The sequence below is a fragment of the Vulpes lagopus genome, chromosome 22 (assembly GCF_018345385.1).
Source record: "Vulpes lagopus strain Blue_001 chromosome 22, ASM1834538v1, whole genome shotgun sequence".
Lineage (NCBI taxonomy): Eukaryota > Metazoa > Chordata > Mammalia > Carnivora > Canidae > Vulpes > Vulpes lagopus.
This window is the reverse complement of record NC_054845.1, coordinates 9,119,623-9,139,879: the sequence shown is the minus strand read 5'-3', so window position 1 is coordinate 9,139,879 and position 20,257 is coordinate 9,119,623. Positions and strand designations below refer to the sequence as shown.

At 35.7% G+C, this 20,257-nt stretch overlaps 1 protein-coding gene across 1 annotated transcript; it reads left to right on the top strand.

Moving 5' to 3' along the window:
• Positions 1-40: 40 nt before the first annotated feature.
• On the top strand, positions 41-20,146 carry TYW5 (tRNA-yW synthesizing protein 5). The gene is made up of 8 exons (XM_041737171.1): positions 41-251; positions 6,250-6,404; positions 10,869-10,938; positions 13,421-13,465; positions 14,535-14,672; positions 16,380-16,467; positions 16,859-16,975; positions 19,650-20,146. The coding sequence occupies exons 1-8, from the start codon at positions 174-176 to the stop codon at positions 19,904-19,906; spliced, it is 948 nt and encodes a 315-aa protein (XP_041593105.1). The 5' UTR covers positions 41-173; the 3' UTR covers positions 19,907-20,146.
• Positions 20,147-20,257: the final 111 nt, after the last annotated feature.

Sequence of the window (20,257 nt, the reverse complement as noted above, 5' to 3'; positions counted from 1 at the left end):
GTCCTCAGCGCCTCCGCGCCCGCGACCCAGCTCTCCAGCCAGCCGCGCTCGGCGGGGCCGCCGTTCCGCGGACCTTTTTTTTCTCTCCGGCTCGTGTTTCCGGGCGGATGGCGCGCTGAGGAGCGCAGCGCACCAGGTTTCCTGGACTCGGAGGAGGACGGGCGTGGGCGGCCATGGCCTTTCAGCGTGTCCCGGTTCCCCGGCTCGAGGGCGTCTCGCAGGACCGGTTTATGCAGCAGCTCTACCCGCAGGTAAGGCGCTCCCTACCACGTAGCGCGGCTCCGAATGGTTCCTTGCGGCCCAGGGTATGGGGAGGAAGCAGCGAGCGGCTGGGGCCGCGGGGGCGCGCGGGGCGTGGGGCGGACCCATCGGCTCCGTGCTCCGGGGAGAACAGCTCCACGTTCGCGGGCAGGACAGCAGCACGACCGCGGGGAGCTGAGTGCGAGAAACGGCGAGCCTGACAAGCACGGCCCGCTGCGAAGGTGGCCTTCGGGGGACCCCCTTGCTCGCTAGGCCTCCTTCCGTTACCATGGCAACGGGGGGGGGAGGCTGGTTGGTTGGTTGGTTTTCTCCCAACCCCACGCCGCCTGCGCCTCTCGCCCCGGGTTTCCGGAAGCTCAGGGCAGGTATCCCCGCCCCGGCTGGTCGAGCGGAAAGGTGGCCCGTGGAGTCCGCTCGCGGTGCTGGATTCACAGCAGCAGGCGTTTCGTTGCACTGAGCCAAAAGGGGAGGAAGCGGTGGGAATGCGTCGGGAAGCTTGCCCCGGCCCTGGATTCCGACTACCCCGGGTTCCAACGGTGCAGGGGTTGGACTCTCTTCGTGTGTGTGATTTTGAACCTCAGCTCTTCAACAGAAACCTCAAGAGGAAAATATTAAGGAGGAGCGAAGTATTTTTACCTGCAGTGCTTTGTAAGGGGATCCCTACTTGAGGAAAACTGGGACTGGAGAGCCCGGCCGATCCCTAAAGAAACAATAATCCGCAAGGTTGAAGTAGGTTTATGGTAGACCCCCTCGCTCCCGACGGATTTTGCTTGATGTTTACAAGGGTGGTCAGAGAGCTAGAGTTCTCACTATTGAAAAAAGCAGGAATGGGCAGCACGGGTGGCTCAGCGGTTTAGCGCCTGCCTTGGGCCCAGGGCGTGACCCCGGGGTCCCTGGATCGAGTCCCGCGTCGGGCTCCCTGCATGGGGCCTACTTCTCCCTCTGCCTGTGTCTCTCATGAATAAATAAAATCTTTTTTTTTTTTTTTTTAAAGCACGAATGTTTTGTTTTTGTATTTTAGGAGTTTGCAACCTACAGAGAGGATCTAAGCCTTTATTTGTTGGTCTAGTGCTGGATGGTTTGTGGTTGCCCTCACCATCTCCACCTCAGGACTGTGTTGGTATAAGATGCTTGTAGAGCACTGAGGAGAGGCAGGGATATATGTGGAAATGCTTTGTAAGAAACATGGTGAAGGGCATTTTTTAACGTGATCTTCCCAGACATGATACATAATGTGTCACAAAGAAAGCATCACTGTTTCTTAAAGTAGAAAATTGCCAACAACACTGTGGTCACAATGTAATAAACTTAGAAGTGAGTAAAACTGCAAAATAAGGTCTTTCTGCTTGGAAACCTTGAAGAATATCTATGAGGCGGCATAGTCTTCAGATTTTTTTTTAAAGATTTTTTTTAATATATTTTTTTAATTTTATTTTTACTTATTCTTGACAGACACAGAAAGAGAGAGGCAGAGACCCAGGCAGAGGGAGAAGCAGGCTCCATGCAGGGAGCCCGTTGTGGGACTCGATCCTGAGACTCCAGTATCAGGCCCTGGGCCCGAAGGCAGGCGCTAAACCACTGAGCCACCCGGACTGACCTTTTATTTTTAATATTTTATTTTATTTTATTTTTATTTATTCATGACAGACACGAGAGAGAGGCAGAGACACAGGCAGAGGGAGAAGCATTTTTTAAAAGATTTTATTTATTCATTCATGAGTGACACAGAAAGAGAGGCAGAGACACAGGCAGAGGAAGGAGCAGGCTCCATGCAGGGAGCCCGATGTGGGACTCGATCCTGGATGTCCAGGATCAGGCCCTGGGCCGAAGGCAGGCGCTGAATCACTGAGCCACCCCAGGATCCCCAGTCTTCAGATTTTTAACGTGTTTTGATAATTAACAGTGTGATATAGGTGCATGAAAAGATAGACCAGAGAAATAAAAAAGTCTGGAGATACACATACATCCAGAAATAAATTTCCGTTTATATGGAGATTTAGGATGTGTTGAATTGAAATGTTAAAAACGACTGGGGCACACCATTTGCTTCGATGTGGATGGAACTGGAGGGTATTATGCTGAGTGAAATAAGTCAATCGGAGAAGGACAAACATTGTATGATCTCATTCATTTGGGGAATATAAAAAATAGTGAAAGGGAATAAAGGGGAAAGGAGAAAAAATGAGTGGGAAATATCAGAAAGGGAGACAGAACATGAGAGACTCCTAATTCTGGGAAAGGAACTAGGGGTGGTGGAAGGGAGGTGGGCGGGGGGTGGGGGTGACTGGGTGATATTCTATATGTTGGCAAATTGAACACCAATAAAAAATAAATTTATAATACAAAAATCACTGGGACAAAGGAACTTTTTTGTTTTTAAATATTTTATTTATTTATTCATGAGAATCACAGAGAGAGAGGCAGAGACACGGGCGGAGGGAGAAGCAGGCTCCATGCAAGGAGCCCAATGCGGGACTCGATTCCAGGATCACTCCCTGGGTTGGAGGCAGATGCTAAACCACTGAGCCACCCAGGAGTCCTGCAAAGGAATTTTTAAATAAATGGTGCTGGGGCAACTGAATAGTCACTTAAAAAATGATAAAATTATATTTATGTCTGACACCATACACAAGAGTTATCTCTAAATGGATCAGAGATGCAAATGTATTTAAAAAAAAAGAAACTATACAGTACCAGAGGGAAACATGGGTAAATTCCTCTATAATGTAGATCTGTGGAAGGACTTTGTAACTGTGCCTGAAAATTCAGGTGTAGTGAAAGATTAAAATTTGAATACATAAAATTCAAGCTGGGGGGGATACCTGGGTGGCTCAGTGGTTGAGCATCTGCCTTCAGCTTGGGGTGTGATCCTGGGGTCCTGGGATCGAGTCCCCTGTCAGGCTCCCTGCATGGAGCCTGCTTCTCCCTCTGCCTGTGTCTCTGCCTCTTTCTCTCTGTTTCTCATGAATAAAATAAATAAAATCTTAAAAAAAAAATACAAGCTGGGAAAAAAATATTTGCAACATGTTTCATAAAAGGGCTGTGAAAACCCATGTATGTAAAGAACTTTTAAAAATTAAAGGGTGGGGTGTGAAAGGCCACAAGTCTGATAAAATGTGAGCAGTTGTCGCCTCTAAACATGAAAAGATGTTCAGCTTTAGTCAGAACTTAAAGCCACACTGAAATACCATTTCTTATCTATCATTGGCAAAAATCAGAAGGCCACTTTTTAATAATAACAATACTCTGTGGCTCTGTAATACTTGAGGCTGTGAAGAAACTGGCACTCAAATACTTTATGCCAAGTGCTGCAACCCTTGTGAAGGGGAATTTGGTATCTATGTCTCTGTGTTTACGGTATGATCCAGCCGTCCCTCTTTTAGGAGTTTACTTTAGGGATTACTGGAAATAACCTAAAAAAAACTTTGCATAGGAGAGTGATTAAATTGTTCATTTACACTATGGTATACAAAGCTGTAAAAAAGAATGAACTGATAGCAGTGATTTCCAGGATATATTTTTAAATTAAAAAAAATCAAAAGAAAATACATAACATGCCACCTTTTTGTGTAAAAAAGAAGGGGAAATAAAGAAGTATATATGTTTTTGGTCTTGTTGCAAAACAAAACAAAAAACTGGATTGATAAACCAGAAATGAGACTAATTATAGGGCTTGATTGTGTACGAGGTGGAAGAATGTGACTGGTGTGACCTTTTTGTATAGTTTGGACTTTGGGGATCACATTAATGTTTTCAATTCTAAAGTAATAGTAATAAAATTAACAAGAATGAGGAATGATTTAAAAACCTAAAATTCTAATATAGAATGTAAAAACAAGGAGAAGAAAGATAAGTAACCCAAGTCACTTTTGAATATAATACTCTATGTCCTCAGTCTAAAGACTAAAATGATTGTAAAGAAATACTGAGCTTTAGTTAATAGACTTGCTTTATATATTGATGTGACTTAGCAATTGTGAAAGTACTTATTGTGAATTTGTGCAATTGATTAAACATTGAGGATGATGGAAGTGAAGTTTCTCACTGTTAAGAGAGATATAAATAAAAATTAAAATGAATCTTATGGTAAAAGATCAGAAGGGAGGTATCAGTATTATGGCTCATATATACATGCGTTAAATGTATATATAGTATATATGCCTGCTTGGAGAGAGATAAGTAGATATGGTATATACCTATGTGGGGTGTATGTCTGTGTGTGTATGTGTGTACACGTATTTGGGAAAGGGGGAAATGAGTATACACAGACTTCCACGTATTTCCCAGCTCTGTTCACTGAGAAAGCGTAGAAGTAATGATACCCCAATAGCAATGAACACACTTAACACCCAGATCATGGTTTCTAAGTAGCATTCCCTTTAAAGAAGCCAGAGCTGCTTGAAGAAATGACTGTAGGGCTGGGATGGAAAAAGTATAAAAGGATTCTGTGTGGTGTTTTTTTTTTTTTTTTTTTTTTTTTTTTTTTGCTATAAAGTAAGGAAGTGTTCAGGTAAAGTCACAATAGCCAGCTTGTTTTGGATCCTCCTGGCCAAATCTAAGATAATTTGAGCATCAACATTTTATCAGTAGATTATAACCAAGTGAATAAAATTAATAAGTGGAGATAAGTAAATTAGAGCATTTTGACATTAGAATGCCAGCTAATATAGAAGATGATGAAATTTTTAAAAATCATGATTTTTTGCATTCATCATAGCATAATTAATTCAGGCAGGAATTACTAGTTGATCAAAGTTAACACCACAAATAGAAAACAATATCATGTGCTACCTGATATGCTACACTGAGAAGGGCACAACATTGCTTCTTTGGCACATTCCTTCCCAAAGTAGGTGACTTGAATATTAAAGAAACGTCAGATAAGCTGAAATTGAAGGGCATTCTACAAAATAACTGGCCTATACTTTTCAAAAATGTCAAGGTCATGTAAGAAAAATGCTGAGGAACTGTTACAGAATAAGAGAGAAATGGCAACTAAATGCAATGTGGCATCTCAGAAAGAGGAAAAAACCCCAACAACTATAAGGGATATTATTATGACAGTTAGCAAAATTTGGATATGGACTGTGAAGTAGTAGTAGTAGTATATCAGTGTTAAATGTAATTTTGATAATTATTCTGTGGCTAAGTAAGAAAATGTCTTTGTTCTCAGGAAATATACTCAGGTTTTTGGAGATGAAGGTGTATGATGTCAGCAACTTACCTTCAAGTAGTTAAGGAAAATTTAATTTTTAATAATATGTTTGTCTCTATACACATAGTGAGAGTGAGAACAAATGGTAAAGTAAATGGGGCAAATGTTAAATTAACAGTTGGTGAATCAGAGTAGAGAGTATATGGGAGTTCTTTGTTCTTGCAACTTTTCCACAAGTTTGAAATAGTATCAAAATAAAAGGTTAAGAACAATATTGACTATAAAATATACATTTTAATCATTTATATTTTTGTCATAAATAATGCTTGTGAAACTACTTTTTTAAAAGATTTATAAAGATTTATTTATTTGAGAGTAATAGCAAGCATGCGGGTGGGGAGGGCAGAGAGAGAGAGAGAGAGAATCTTGAGCAGACTCCCCACTGAGTGCTGGAGCCCCAGAAGCAGGACTCAATCCCATGACCCATAAGATCACAACCTGAGTGGAAATCACTAGTTGGATGCTCAGCTGACTGAGTCACCCAGTCGCCCTGATAATTCTTTAAATAATGTTGATTTTTTGTCCTCAGCTAATGATGGTACTACTATTTCCTTTTATTTGTTTTCCTAATGTTAAAATTTTGTTCTAAGTATATTATATTGCTGTTCTTCCTATTTTAGTTAATAGCATGAATTGTCAAAAGACTTGAGTTTGAGCATCTTAGGATCAAGAATCATTTCTTACTGTTTCTGTTCTTCTATTGCCAAATATAACTCCATATATATTTTCATTTTCCCTAATTTTTTTTTGTTGTATATTTTCCCAACTTACAGAGAAAACCTCTAGTGTTGGAAGGAATTGATTTGGGGGCATGTACAAGCAAATGGACGGTGGATTACCTGAGCCAAGTTGGAGGGAGCAAAGAAGTAAAGATTCATGTTGCTGCAGTTGCCCAGATGGACTTCATTAGTAAGAACTTTGTATATAGGTATTTTCTTCCTAGGTTTACTCTGGGACTACAAATAACTTCTTTAAAATCTTTAAGATATTTTTATATTATTATACAAAGACCGTGTGGCATTTCATCTTTTGGCTATTTTGATATAGTCATGGAACAGCTTACTAATTTTTAAAGAGTGGGTTTTAAAAGGCAAGAATTCTGAGTTGTTACAATTATATAAAGACATTTTCAAAGACCATTTTTCATATAGGGTGTATGCCTGATACCTTCTGGAGCCATGGAAGGAGCTGGATTTCTAGAACTGGAGTTAGATTACCTCTAATGTTGGATATGCTGTACTTCAGTGCTTTATTAATTAATTGATCTTCCCTCATTTAGTAATTATTATCTAGAGTAATGAATTCTGAAGTTTTCCTTCATGACTTACTTTGATTTTTTTTTTTTTTTGACTTACTTTGATTTTTAATGTACTCATTTTTAGAAGATTTTCTAATTCCTAATTGTGAGAGAAGCGTAAGCCCATGTTTTCTTTTTCTGCTCTCTCCAGAAATATATAGGACATGTAGTTGCTATGTTTGGTATAGTTTTTCATCAACTTGGATAGCTTTCAAAAAATCATATTAAATTTTCTCTTTTGACAAAATAAACTTAAATACTTTTAATTTCCCTTGTGGTTGTCATTTTATGCTTTGAGATGAGATGTCTTAAAAGTAAGATAGTTAAAAGATGCTGAATGTCCAAACTTGAAAGTTTCAGATGTCAATAATCTTATAGATTTAATGTTATTTATTCCCAGAAGTTTCATTAAAAATGTTAAAAAAAACAAATTTTTATATTCTGAGCACGGGCAGTTTCCAGCAAATTCAGTCTTTTGAAAAACTATGTAGTTCACAAAAGATGATTTTTAAAGAAAGGTAGTTCTCACTGTTCTTCCAGAGTTTAGAGATGAGTAAATAGAGCTTCTAATGTCCAGAGTCATTCCTTTCTCATTAGAGTTTTCCAAGCTCATATAGTAGCTTGCCAAAACATTTCTTAGTTTTTGATCCTTTGAATATCCACCATTATAGTTTTGGTTTTTAATAGGCCGTGAATTGAATTTAATTGCCGTAAGTTTTTCTAAGTGTAAGAACTTTTCATTTTTTATTAAATCAAAAAGGTGGAAGCAAGTGCTGGAATGATGAACATTTTTAGGTCGGCCGTTAATGATGTTTATTTTCCAGAGAGTCCAAAGCCATAACAAATGGGTATTGAAACTTCATCTAAAAATTGCTTTGCTATTTTGTCATGTTCCATAAACTTTTCAAAACTTGTTTTTGAATCACATACATTATGTAATAGTTCCTATCCCAGCTTTCTCCAAGCCTTTCACTAGAGCAACTGAAGAATTGCAAGATTATTTTCTTAGTGCAAGAAAAAAATAGATTTAGTCATTTTGGCAGTTACTGGGGAGTAGGAAAAAAGGGAGACATCTAGGTCAGAGAGAGTCTAGAAAGGAAGAAATCCTACACACATATATCATCATTATCACTTCAGTTTAAAGTTGCATGTCTGCTTATTAAATATTTGAGGAGCAATACATTTCCAAGTCTTAGCTTTTACTTCTTTCTTCTGGGTGGCTCTCATTGTTCTTCCTGAATCAGGGTACTGTGAACGGGAGGAGTCATGTGTGGTGAAAGAATACTGTTGGTATTCTTCTGGTTATAGATTTAAAAAAATAAATCAGTCTGACTCTTATGAGCTTAACTGCTCTGTCACATCATCTAATTCATGTCATCATCTTGCTCTTATTGTTTATTATACTTTTATCATTCCTGATCTTGGTTTGCAAAGCAGCTTTTGCAAATGGGGAACAGAAAAGTGAAGATTTTTTTCCTTGTTTCAAATGTTGGTAACTGCTTTCATGCTGCTGAAATGGTTTAGTATCATTGTTGTTAACCCCACCATTTGTTCTTTACTGAACACTTACTATATATCAGGTGCTGTGCCATGCATCCTAGGTTATATTAATCATTTAATTTAGGAACAATCTATGAGGTAGTTTTGTTTTCAGTAATTATACAATTAAGAAAATGGAGGCTTAAAAACATTAAGTAACTTGCCCAAGATCATATAGCTTGAAATAATGGAACCAAACTTATACCCAAATTTGCTTGACTCCACAGAACCCATGATCCTAACCCCTCTTTGATATTATCTCCCTTACTAGTCTGTCTCCCAGTCCAGACAAATGGAACTTAAATAACAGATGTCCTTCTTTTTGAAACATGCACAGGATAGATAAAACCTTGAGTCTAAGAAACTTTTAATTCATACCTCAGTTCCCCCCTCTCAGCTTTGCTTCTACAGAAGCTCTGAGAGGCACCACTTCCTAAGGAAAAAGATTGCTGAGAGCACCCAAGTTCTGCTTCTGGAATTTTTTTTTACTCTATCTGCCCTGTTCTTGTAAAGGTTTTGAAACACTTTTGAGTTTTCCCTCATAAAAAGATAAGCCTGGGCAACGGCACCAATTACAGGGGTAGCTCTGGACCTGAGAGGCTTCCATATTTTCCCCAAAGTCTTCCAGAGTTGCTTTGGTAGAAATGAAGGGTATATGGTGAGGTCAGAGATGGAAAACATTGCATAGGAAGATGCCAAGTAAATTTGTTGATATAATTAACTAAAAACTGTAGTAGCAAATGGGTCTGAGCAGATGGTAGACTCCTCTCTTGCAATGCTCACTCTTCTACATAATCATCAGCAGTGTCTTCAAGTTCAGATTGACATTCACGCCCACAGGACCCACTAGTCCATAATCTGGCATTAGATTCACTTAGCTTTGTAAAAAGATACAAGGCAGGAAAGCACATACTAGCAGTATAGTGTCAGTGGGACTCCTCATGCCAATCCAGGAGCCATTTTTGTCTCACCAACTGACAGCTTACTTCCAAGGGAACAAGATTATAAAGATGGGCACAGACACATATTAGCTAAATTAAGCCACATAGTCCACAGAAACCAGTGATATGAAATGGCACATAAATTTAGCTTCTGTGTTCCTACAAGGGACAAACTCAATTACAAGAGTTATACCACACACAGGGGAAAGCCAGATCCTTTACTTTTTAACAAATACTTATAATCCACTCATCAGCCTTTTAGTCCAAATGTAGTTCATCAATCAAGAGTCATTTTTACAATAAGCATGGTTAACTGATATCACAGCAGACATTCACATTTATCTTAACCCAGTAGGTTTCTACAAAAACCTTGCTAGGAAAAGGTAAGCCCAAGGTCATCTTATAGAGAAGGAGAAAGGGTTTTTGCTAACACTTTCTCCTCACTTCCTCAGTACAGATTCCAAGTAGAAAGATTTGGTGGTAAGAGTGAAAGGACTAAAACAAAAGGAGAGAGAGAAAAGACTACTACTCTTAATCAGAGGTTTGGAAGCTGGAGTGCAGTGGCGGTTGTGAGGAGAGGCTTTTGACCCAGATGCTCTTGAGGACTTTATTGTCTTGATGTTACTGTTGTCATCTTCATATAGGGGTCAGTACTTTTGATTCTAGATTGTTGAAGGGACTGGATGGAACCAAAGAAATGGTAGCCCTCCAGGTTCTCAAGAGTGAGCTAAAAGGAAATGAACTCCTTCTGTGATGTTCAGCCCCGTTTAAAATGAGATTAGGAGATAGCCATTTGAACAGAAATATGGAGGAAGAATAAAACTTGGTCACTTCCCTGAATTCTCCTTAAGGTATTCCTCAGAATTCTTAAAATGATGGAGTGGTGAAGAAGATTGAGAGCAATGTTGTGGGCTTCTGTTTTCTGTGGTACTGCCAAAAGGCAGGAAGATCAGAGAGTGAAGGACTTGATCTTCACTGGACCATTTGCCTACTGTCTCTTCCAAAATAGCACTTAGTATTTTGTCCGATTCCTTAGTCACAGGACTCGTTTTGCTATGACACTTGAAGTAGCAAGTTTGAAAGTTTGTTTATATCCAGATGTAACCAGATACCATAGAAACCTTTTTCTAACAGTAACTTGGAATAGGCAGATATTAACATAAAAGGATTCATCTGTCCTATAGATTTAAAAGTCTTTAATTTTTGAAATCATAATTTTAGACAATCTAGGTCAAATAAGCACACTGCTAAATGAATTTTTAAAATTTAGAATTACACATAATTATAATAAATAATTATAATTATAATTATATAATTATAATAAAAGAAATAATTATAATAAAATTATAATAAATATTATGGATATTGTAAAATAGAAGGTCATATACAACTCCAACAAGCCTATATATATATATACTGATAAGGGTATGACTAGTTGATTTACTATTAGGTCCAATTATAATAAATAATTATAATAAATTAATAATATAATAAAATTATGGATATTGTAAAATAGAAGGTCATATACAACTCCAACAAGCCTATATATATACTGATAAGGGTATGACTAGTTGATTTACTATTAGGTCCAAGACTACTTTTGTGTTTATTTCAGAACTTTACCTTTTGATAAGTTGGTTCAGAGGGCAGCTGAAGAAAAGCATGAAGAATTCTTTATTTCAAAGGTAACTGCTTTGAATGGATTTTCTTTAAGAAGCATTAATATGTATATACTAGTTGGATTTTCTTGTACAAGAACATTAGATACAAGAGCCTTCTCTGATAGCCGTTTTTAAGGTTCGGTTGTATATGCCATAGATGCAGTTTTGCTGTTTATTAGATCTCAAACCTTGACTAAATTATTTTTCTGTGCCTCGGTATACTCATCTATGAGATAGGAACAATAATAGTTCCTATTTGATAAGGTTTTTGTGATAGTTAATTAAATAAAATCTGTAGAGTACTTAGCACAATGCCTGACATGTGGAAACTACTCACTAAATGTTAGCGATTAATAATACACTCTTTGAAAATGCTTTAGTCTGATACATAAAGTTCAAATGCTGAAGGAGAACTTTATTTTCATATCTTATTGGCTATTAAAACTACTTCTATATTATTATTATCAATGTGATTTTTGTTGTATTTGTTATAACATTTATTCAGGATTAAATGCAGAAGAATTCTACTTACATTATAGTCCAATTTTAAATAATCCAATTTAAGTTTCTTGAGATAAAGCATGGAGGCATATATATATAAATACATTTTTAAAAAAATTCACTGTTATCTCAAAAGCACATTTTAAAAATAAACTGCTTTTTAAGCTTTGAATAAAGCTGTTGTCTGCATCTGAGCCAGCCAGGCTGGTGGCCGGTTTGGTTGTGACAGGTGCTGCTACTCACCGTTCTCACAACAGGTGGTGGTTATACTAGACTACCACCAGGATCCCTCAAGCTCTGCAGGTCTGAGTCTGCAGTATGATTAGATTGTCTGCTGAAACTGATTCCACTGACTATATCTGAACTAACTGTGTATTCATCTTATTTACATACTTTCCATACTTTTTAGATGTAAATCCTTTATCTTGCCTTGGTTTCTTTTACTTCACTTGACATTTCACAGCTATTTAAATCTGTACTGCTCATTACTCTTGGATAGGAAAGTTCTCAAGGTCAACGGCATACACATGTATATTTATGTCTTAAAATTAGGGAAAGTATGTAAATAAGATGAATTTAGACTGTCCGCTCAGTCTTCCAGGGAGCAGGGGCTAAGATGGAATTAGGAGTGCAGACAGATTTATGGGGGAGTAATACTTTTGAAAGGAAAGGAGTGGATTGGGTCGGGGGAAGCCATCAGACAGTAACATAGGTCTAGCAGAATCTCTGCTAGCTCACTGTGGACCCCTGAGCAGAGACTGCCTGTCTGAGGAGTCCTGTGTGGGTGACAAGGTCTTGGCCTTTTGCCATCTTGCTCCGTCATTGCTTGGGACTACCCAAGAAGAGCATGACCATAAAAGGCTGAGGTGGACCTGAAAGAATTCATAGCTAGCACCTGTCAGTTAATCACACTCTTTGCCACTAGTGGTAAATTCTTTCTTGAAGGGGTTCTGAGCAGTATATCTCTGTGTCTGCCCCATTCATTTTTTTTTTCCAATCCGAAAACATTAGAACTGGCAAAAAAAAAAAAAAAAAAAAAAAGAAAGAAAAGAAAAGACCTCAGAATTTTGAAAAACATACTTTGAAACCTATTTAGCCAATAATAAATTTATAGAAATTATCTGATGCTACTTATAAAACACTGGATCTGAGAGTTAATTTAAATTTTTAGCCATAGATTTAAAATATGTTGCTAAGGTAAATAACATGGATTTTGAATTTTGTGTTGTAATAGTCAGTATATGTATAAAAGAGGCAGAACTCTGAGTTGGATTGCTTTTATGCTTGACCCCGTATCTGAGTTCTCTAATTCTTAGAGGAAACACAGATAACAGTAGTGTGTTATAATTCAGACAGTTCCTTACTATAGCTACTAAGTGAAGAATAATTGGCAGTTTTTAAAAGTATCAACATAAATTTACTACTCTGAAATGACATATTTCTTTTTTTTTTTTTTTGTGAAATGACATTTCTAATTCATATATGAGTTGACTCTAAAGGATTTGGCTTGAGAATTTATATGATCAGTGATAGGCTTAACTTGATAAAATGCAGCATTCTAGATTTTTAAAAAATGTATTACTGTATAAATTATCATATTTATTTCCTACCCTGCATTTGCATTATATTAAGAAGTTTGTTATTGGCCACAACAGTACCTTGAGATCATGTGTGTTACTACACAAATGAGAATTCTTTTTAAGTATTATTGTTAAGAGTCTAAATAAGTTAAAGTCCAAAATAAGCATTGTGTTTTAGATGTAGTAGATATATGTTGCCTTTCAAATTTATTTTATATAATATTTTGTGGATCCAGCCACTATTACAAGCAGCATATAAAGACATTTCTTTATATGGCCACCAGAGAGCATTAGTAGAAAGGATAAGAAAATGGAGCTCTCTTGAAAACAACTGGGTTAGGTTTTTAAGACTTAATTCCTTCCGTCTTTTACTTTCTGTTATTTTTAAATGAATATTTATGTTACTTTTCTTTGGGATGTTTAAGGATGAGAAGTACTACTTACGGTCACTTGGAGAAGACCCTAGAAAGGTAAGAATTCTGAATGTAAAACAAAGGCTTAAAACCTAATGGATGCATATATTTTAACTGGCCCTGTACTTTTTATACTTATTGCCTGACATACGACCTGCTTCTTTTTTTCCCATTCTTTTCTCAATGATTTGTGCCCTTGAATAAAAATAAAACAGTTAGGGGTGCCTGGGTGGCTCAGTCAGCTGAGTGGCCGACTCTTGATTTGGACTCAGGTCATGATCTCAGGGTCCTAGGATCAAGTACTAAGCAGGGTCTGTGCTTTGCAGGGAGTCTACTTGAGGTTTCTCCCTCTCTTTTTCTCCTCTCCCATTTGCATGCACATGCTCTCTTTTTCTACAGTAAATAAATGAATCTTTAAAAGAAAAAAAGTAAAATTATTAAAAGTTGATTACTTAGCTTTTAATTTTAAGCAGGACCATAGTATCTTTTAATAGATGTTTAAAGTCATCTACTCTAATCTCTACACAATTAAAAAATCTTTTCTACTATGTATTTTACAGATGGTCATTCAGCTAATAAAACATAATCTAAGATAATTATTAAAATATTGAGTAATTCACTAATATAAGCTTTGACATGTATTCAGAATCAAATTAATATGGCTGCAGTATTAAGTATTGGTCCCTAAAATGATGAAGTCATATTCTGTTTTTTCCTATTATGTCCTTATTTAGTTCTTTAACTTCTTTTAGTCTCCTCCCTCAGTAAAATCCACAGGTTTTACATAGTTAAAATTGTTAACTCCTAAATTTTAAATACTTAATATTGGAGTAGATGGTGATTGTATGATAGTTTCTTAAATAAGAAGAACCTATTATTAATGAAGCATATTAAGCTTAACTGTACAATATTGTTGAATTTGCAATCTATTACATAGTCTGTTATTCCTTCATTCAAAAGATCATATATTGACTGTGGTCACCAACTAGTATTTAAAAGCAATGAATAGAGTTTTACTCCGTTCCTCCTTAATATCATAGGCTCTGATGGCAGCCTGAGGTAAAACAAGTATTATACCAATACTGCATTTATTATTAAAATTTTTACAGTGTTTCTCTCAATACAGGATGTTGCAGATATCAGAAAGCAGTTTCCTTTACTGGAAGGAGATATCAAGTTTCCAAAATTTTTCAAAGAGGAGCAGTTCTTTTCCAGTGTTTTTCGAATTAGCTCGCCAGGATTACAGCTTTGGACCCACTATGATGTATGCTACATAAATGAGAAATCCGAATCTATAGTAGATATTTAGCATCTATAGATATAACATTTACAGTTTCAACTTTCTGTAGAATACCCTAAAGATCTGGGAGGCAAAATTTGCTGAAAGATGAGATTTGAAAACTGGTGCTCTGTAAGTTGATGATATGGGAGTAAATGATTTAGCTAATGCTACAGCCTAGTTAGTTTTCTCACATTTGCATTTCTTTGTGGTGGTGGCCTTGGTTCATTGTATTTTGTGTGAAGTTTTATTAAGTGGTTTTTTTTATATGTGATAAATGGCCACCAGATGAGGGGCAAAATTGTACAATGAAGAAGCAATAAAGTTGTGACAATGAGGATGTGGAAACGATACACATGACTAGATGGAACTGTTATTCAAGAGAAAGAAGTTTATGGAGAGCGATTTCCAGTTCTAAGAATTTGGGGATATCTGAAGGTCTTAGATTATACATCCCTGGAGAATGTGAACTGTCCACTATATTTTTGAGCAACAAGATGTATAGAATATTGTCCGTGATCATTTATTCTGGGGTATTATAATTTTATTTGCATTAAGTATGTACATATAAATATTTTAAACACACTAAAAGTATAGTATTACGTATGGTTTGGTGTTGGGTGGAGAAATTTAGGAAGCTAAAGCAATACCTAGTAGGTTTCTAAAGATAAAATAATTTTTTAAGAAGTTCTAAATCAAGCTATATTAAGTTTTATAAGCATGTTATAATTCAGCTGAGGGCCCCTTGGGAAGAATAATAACTAAATGAGATAGACATGAATTCTTAGCATATTTTTTAAAGGTTTTATATAAATGATATAGTGAGAAAATGATGTGGTAACTTAAATAATATTTTTAATTATGTGACTATTTTAAATTTTAACTAGTATCACTTTTGTCTAGATTTACAATAGAATTCTATGAAACTTTTATTAAAAATAAGTCAAAGAAATGCTTGTTACATAGTTATATAGTTAAGGTTTACATAAGAAAAGGGTTTGTAGTGAAAGAAATGGTTAGGTGGGAGCAGTATGTAAGTAATTATGAATATATCTTGCTTAGTATATATTTTAATTCCTTTGCTGAGAATTATGTAACTGCCTTTTAATATTTTCCATAAAGTGTACCCTTGAGTATGCAGAAATAATCAAGATTACTCCATTAATAAGTACATCAAGAAAATTTGCCAGATTATAATTCTGTAGAGATAATTTGGAAATCAAGATGCCTATAACTAAATTATGGTTGGCCATATATTAAAAGAGTTTAGCAGTGGTTGATTACAGTAGTACCTTGTGTTTTCCCAACACTTAATTTTTCTAAGTGCTTTCAATCTGTTTCTAATGTTGGCTGTATAGCATTCCTTGGCAGTTAAGTAAGTACTAACTAAGGGGAGCTTCAAATAGGTGAAACTACCCTCTCTGTCAGAATGGTGGGGCAAGAGCAAATAGTTCTCAGATTTCCAGTCCTTCCCATTTTAAGGCAGTGCTGCAGGAATATATTTAATAAAGGCACAGTTGCATTTACAATACAAATGTTTGCATTGTTAGAATATTTCTGTAAGAGTTGTAGATAATGTGAATCAAGTCTTACTAAAGGAATGAGATTTAGATTTAACTGTTTGGAATACCATTAGTTTTGTTTATTTAAATTTTAGATAATGTTTATTCATAAGTTCTTATTGGCCTTCAGGTAATGGATAACTTCTTAATACAAGTGACAGGAAAAAAACGTGTTGTACTGTTCAGTCCTCGAGATGCCCAGTATTTGTATTTATCAGGTACTTTTTTTAAGTTTACATATCTAAAGTCTAGTCTATTCAGTTACTCTTTTTGAGAAATCTTTTACTTTCATAGAGAAACATTGTAGGGCTTATTTCTAATTATCATGTATTTGTGTTCTCCATGGGTATATATGTAATGATAGGCTATATGAACAATAAAATTTTAAATTTTAATTATACTACATAGATGTCAATAGTCATAAAGGGTGGGGGGTGGTCATTGAATATTGTTTTAGGTTTCAGGAGAATAGTAATTGTTCTTACACTGTGGATACAATAAATAATTGTACAGAAAAGAATAAATTTTCAGGTTTATATTTGTGATTACCTTTTAAGAAACGCTAACTTTGCTTTAATCTCTATCATCCTTTTTTTGGGAACTTTTCAGGTACTAAGTCAGAAGTCCTGGATATAGATAACCCAGACTTAGTTAAATATCCACTGTTTTCCAAGGCCAGAAGGTATGAATGTTCCCTTAAAGCTGGAGATGTATTATTCATTCCTGGTAAGATTTCTAGACTTCATTCATTTCCTCTTTATAAAATCTGTATTCTGTCACTCATCCATTATATGACTGTTTTAGTTCAAAAGTATATTTGTTATATGTATTCTATACAAGTTGATTTTTATATATCATTGTTTAAAGTATGCTAAGCACATTCTTATAAAATTAATAGTCTTGCTTTTCAAAGGCAATTTATAACATTATACTCCTATCTTATTAAATGACATTAAACAAGTTACATTATATCTGGGAGAAGATTATACCTGGTTGTTCTTTTTAATCATTTCTAAAATATTTGCATATTGGGGCTCTTGGGTAGCACAGTCGGTTAAGCATCCAAACCTTAGTTTCAGTTCAAGTCCTGATTTCAGAGTTGTAAGATTGAGCCCGTTGGGCTCCGCACTCAGTGCAGAGTCTGCTTAAGACTCCTTTCTCTCTCCCTCTTCACCCCCCCTCATCTTTCTCTAAGATAAATAAATAGATCTTTTATAAAAATAATAAAATATTTGCAAATTTTAGAACTATGTCACTTAAATATTTACCAATAAACGGTAAATATATTTCAAAGCCAAAACAGACTAGAGATTGTTAAAAATCTCAACACCTGTAATGTCTTTTGTGTGCATTATTTTCTGTGGTCTGAATTAGTGCCACTTTGCACAATAGGCATTAGTTGTTAGTGATGCAACTAACATCTGTAATTATTCAAAAGTGAATACCTGAAGATTATAAAAATCATAAGATAAAAGGAATGTATTAACAAATTATATAGTCGTATTTCTCACATCTAAGTTAATATATTTTAATCATTAATACCTCTTTTCAGTGACAGAATTAAGTAAAGAAGTTTTTTTTTTTTTTTTTTTTAAGTAAAGAAGTATTAATAAGAATATGATCTCGGAGTGCCTGGGTGTCTCAGTTGGTTAAGTGGCTGCCTTCGGCTCAGGTTATGATCCCAGGGTTCTGGGATCGAGCCCTGTGCAGGCTCTCTGCCCAGCGAGGAGTCTGCTTCTCCCTCTCCCTCTCCCTCTGCCTGCTGCTCCCCTTGCTTTGTGTTTTCTCTCTCTCTCTCTCTCTCTCTGTGAAATAAACAAATAAAATCTTTAAAAATATATATGATTATCTCATTTAGGGTTACCTTATAAATTGCTTGAGGACAAGGAACTATGTTTTGGTAATCTTTATATTCTCCAAGGGGCCTGATACAATGTCCTTAACATAAGTATCTATAAAAATTGAATCATTAATTTCTTATTCATAAGTTCTTTGTAAACAACTAGCATACTAGTCCTTAAATGCGTTGCCATTATTTAAATTTTTTTGGTTTTGTATCTTTAGAGTGGTTAAGAGCTATGCGGTTTTCTCTTATTCTGTATGCTACTTTAAAAAGCCAGACATACTTAACATTTGCATGTATTTTGAAATAAAAGCAAAACCCCTGTATTTGCATTTAAATTTAACAGAATGGTTAGCTTTATTCCTGTTATATTGAATAAGGAAAAAAGATTCTGAAAGAATAGTTAAGATTAAATCCATGTTTGAAACTAGTTTTGCAAATCAAAATATTTTAAGCTTTTGTTTTTCCTAGAGCACTCTTAGAATGAATTTGTTTCTAAAATTTAGCATCTTATCTTACTTTCTCCCATTCACAAGATTAAACATTTTTTGATGTGGCTAGTATTTTTTTTAAGATTTTATTTATTTGAGAAAGAGAGCACAAGCTGGGGCAGGGTTGGGGGACAGAGGGAGAAGGAGAAGCCGACTCCCCACTGAGCAGGGAGCCCAACTCAGGGCTCCATCCCAGGACCCTGAGATCATGACCTGAGCCAAAGGCTGACCAGATGCTTAACCAGCTTAGCCACCCAAGTACCCCATTGACATGACTATTATTTCATCTTGGTTATATATTGTGATGTTGCTTTCATATTCCTATAGCACCTATAGATTGAAAACATTTAGATTCAGTTGAAAACAAAGAAATGTTCTAAAGGAAGTGAAAAATTAATTAGCTGTATCATATGATAATGCTTATTCATCCTCCCCACCACAATATTTGCTTTATTTTTATACACTTACTGTACAGGAGCCGAAAGAAATATAAGATATTTATAATTGCATTAGCTTAATATAAAACTAAGGAAGCTACAATGAATGCAAATTTAAGCAAGTTAGAAAACCAAATTCAGCTTGAATAGGAGGTCTTTGAGAACAAAAATATGAGAACAAAAGTACTGTGCTAAGGCGGAAAAGGTCAAAGATACTCCTCAAATAATTGAAATGTTCTGTGTACAAAAAATAAACACTTTTGATGTGGTTGTATGACTCAGGAAGTGTAAACAAGTAACAAAACATAGCCCCAAATTACAGAACTTACAAAACAAATATAACTTTATTATGTCTTTCAAGTTAAAGGGGAAAATTGCTATTTTCCAAAGGTTTTAAAAGTAGAGTTGTGTTATTGACACTTTAAATTGGTTGGCAATTCATAAAAGTTAAAATGATTCTGTTAAAATCAGGAGTGTGCTAACGAAGGGATCTAGTTACAAGAATTTCTTACATTGGCTATATGCAATTTGTGATATTTCACTGACATTTTGGTTTGTTTCTTTTTTTTTTTTTTTTTTTACTCTAGGTTTTATTTTTAACTTGTTTTTTTTCTTTAAACTTTCTCCAGCTTTATGGTTCCATAACGTAATTTCTGAAGAGTTTGGAGTGGGAGTGAATGTCTTTTGGAAGCATCTTCCATCTGAATGCTATGATAAAACAGATACCTATGGAAATAAAGATCCTACAGCAGCATCAAGAGCTGCACAAATTTTGGACAGAGCTTTAAAAACACTGGCTGAATTACCAGAGGAATACAGGGACTTCTATGCACGGCGAATGGTCCTACACATTCAAGATAAAGCCTATAGCAAAAACTTGGAATAAATAATGAAGTGAATGCAATGAATATAAATTTTAAATACAATTCAGTTCAAATATTGGAAGAGTATAACAAATTATTTTTTAGAAGATTATTTGTTAAAATAGGAAAGAAAAATGTCAGGCTTATGGATTAAATAAATAGGAATTGTTATTTATGGTTTCTATTTAATACAGATTTTTATGATTGAAAGACTGCTGTATTGGGTAGGACCACTCTAGTTTTCAGATGCAAATAGCAAACAATCCAACTTAAAATGACTTAATAAAATGTATTGAATCATTATACATTTAGTCTACTGATAGAATGGGCTTCAGTATTTCTGATCCAGTGATTCAGTAGTGTCACCAAGAGCC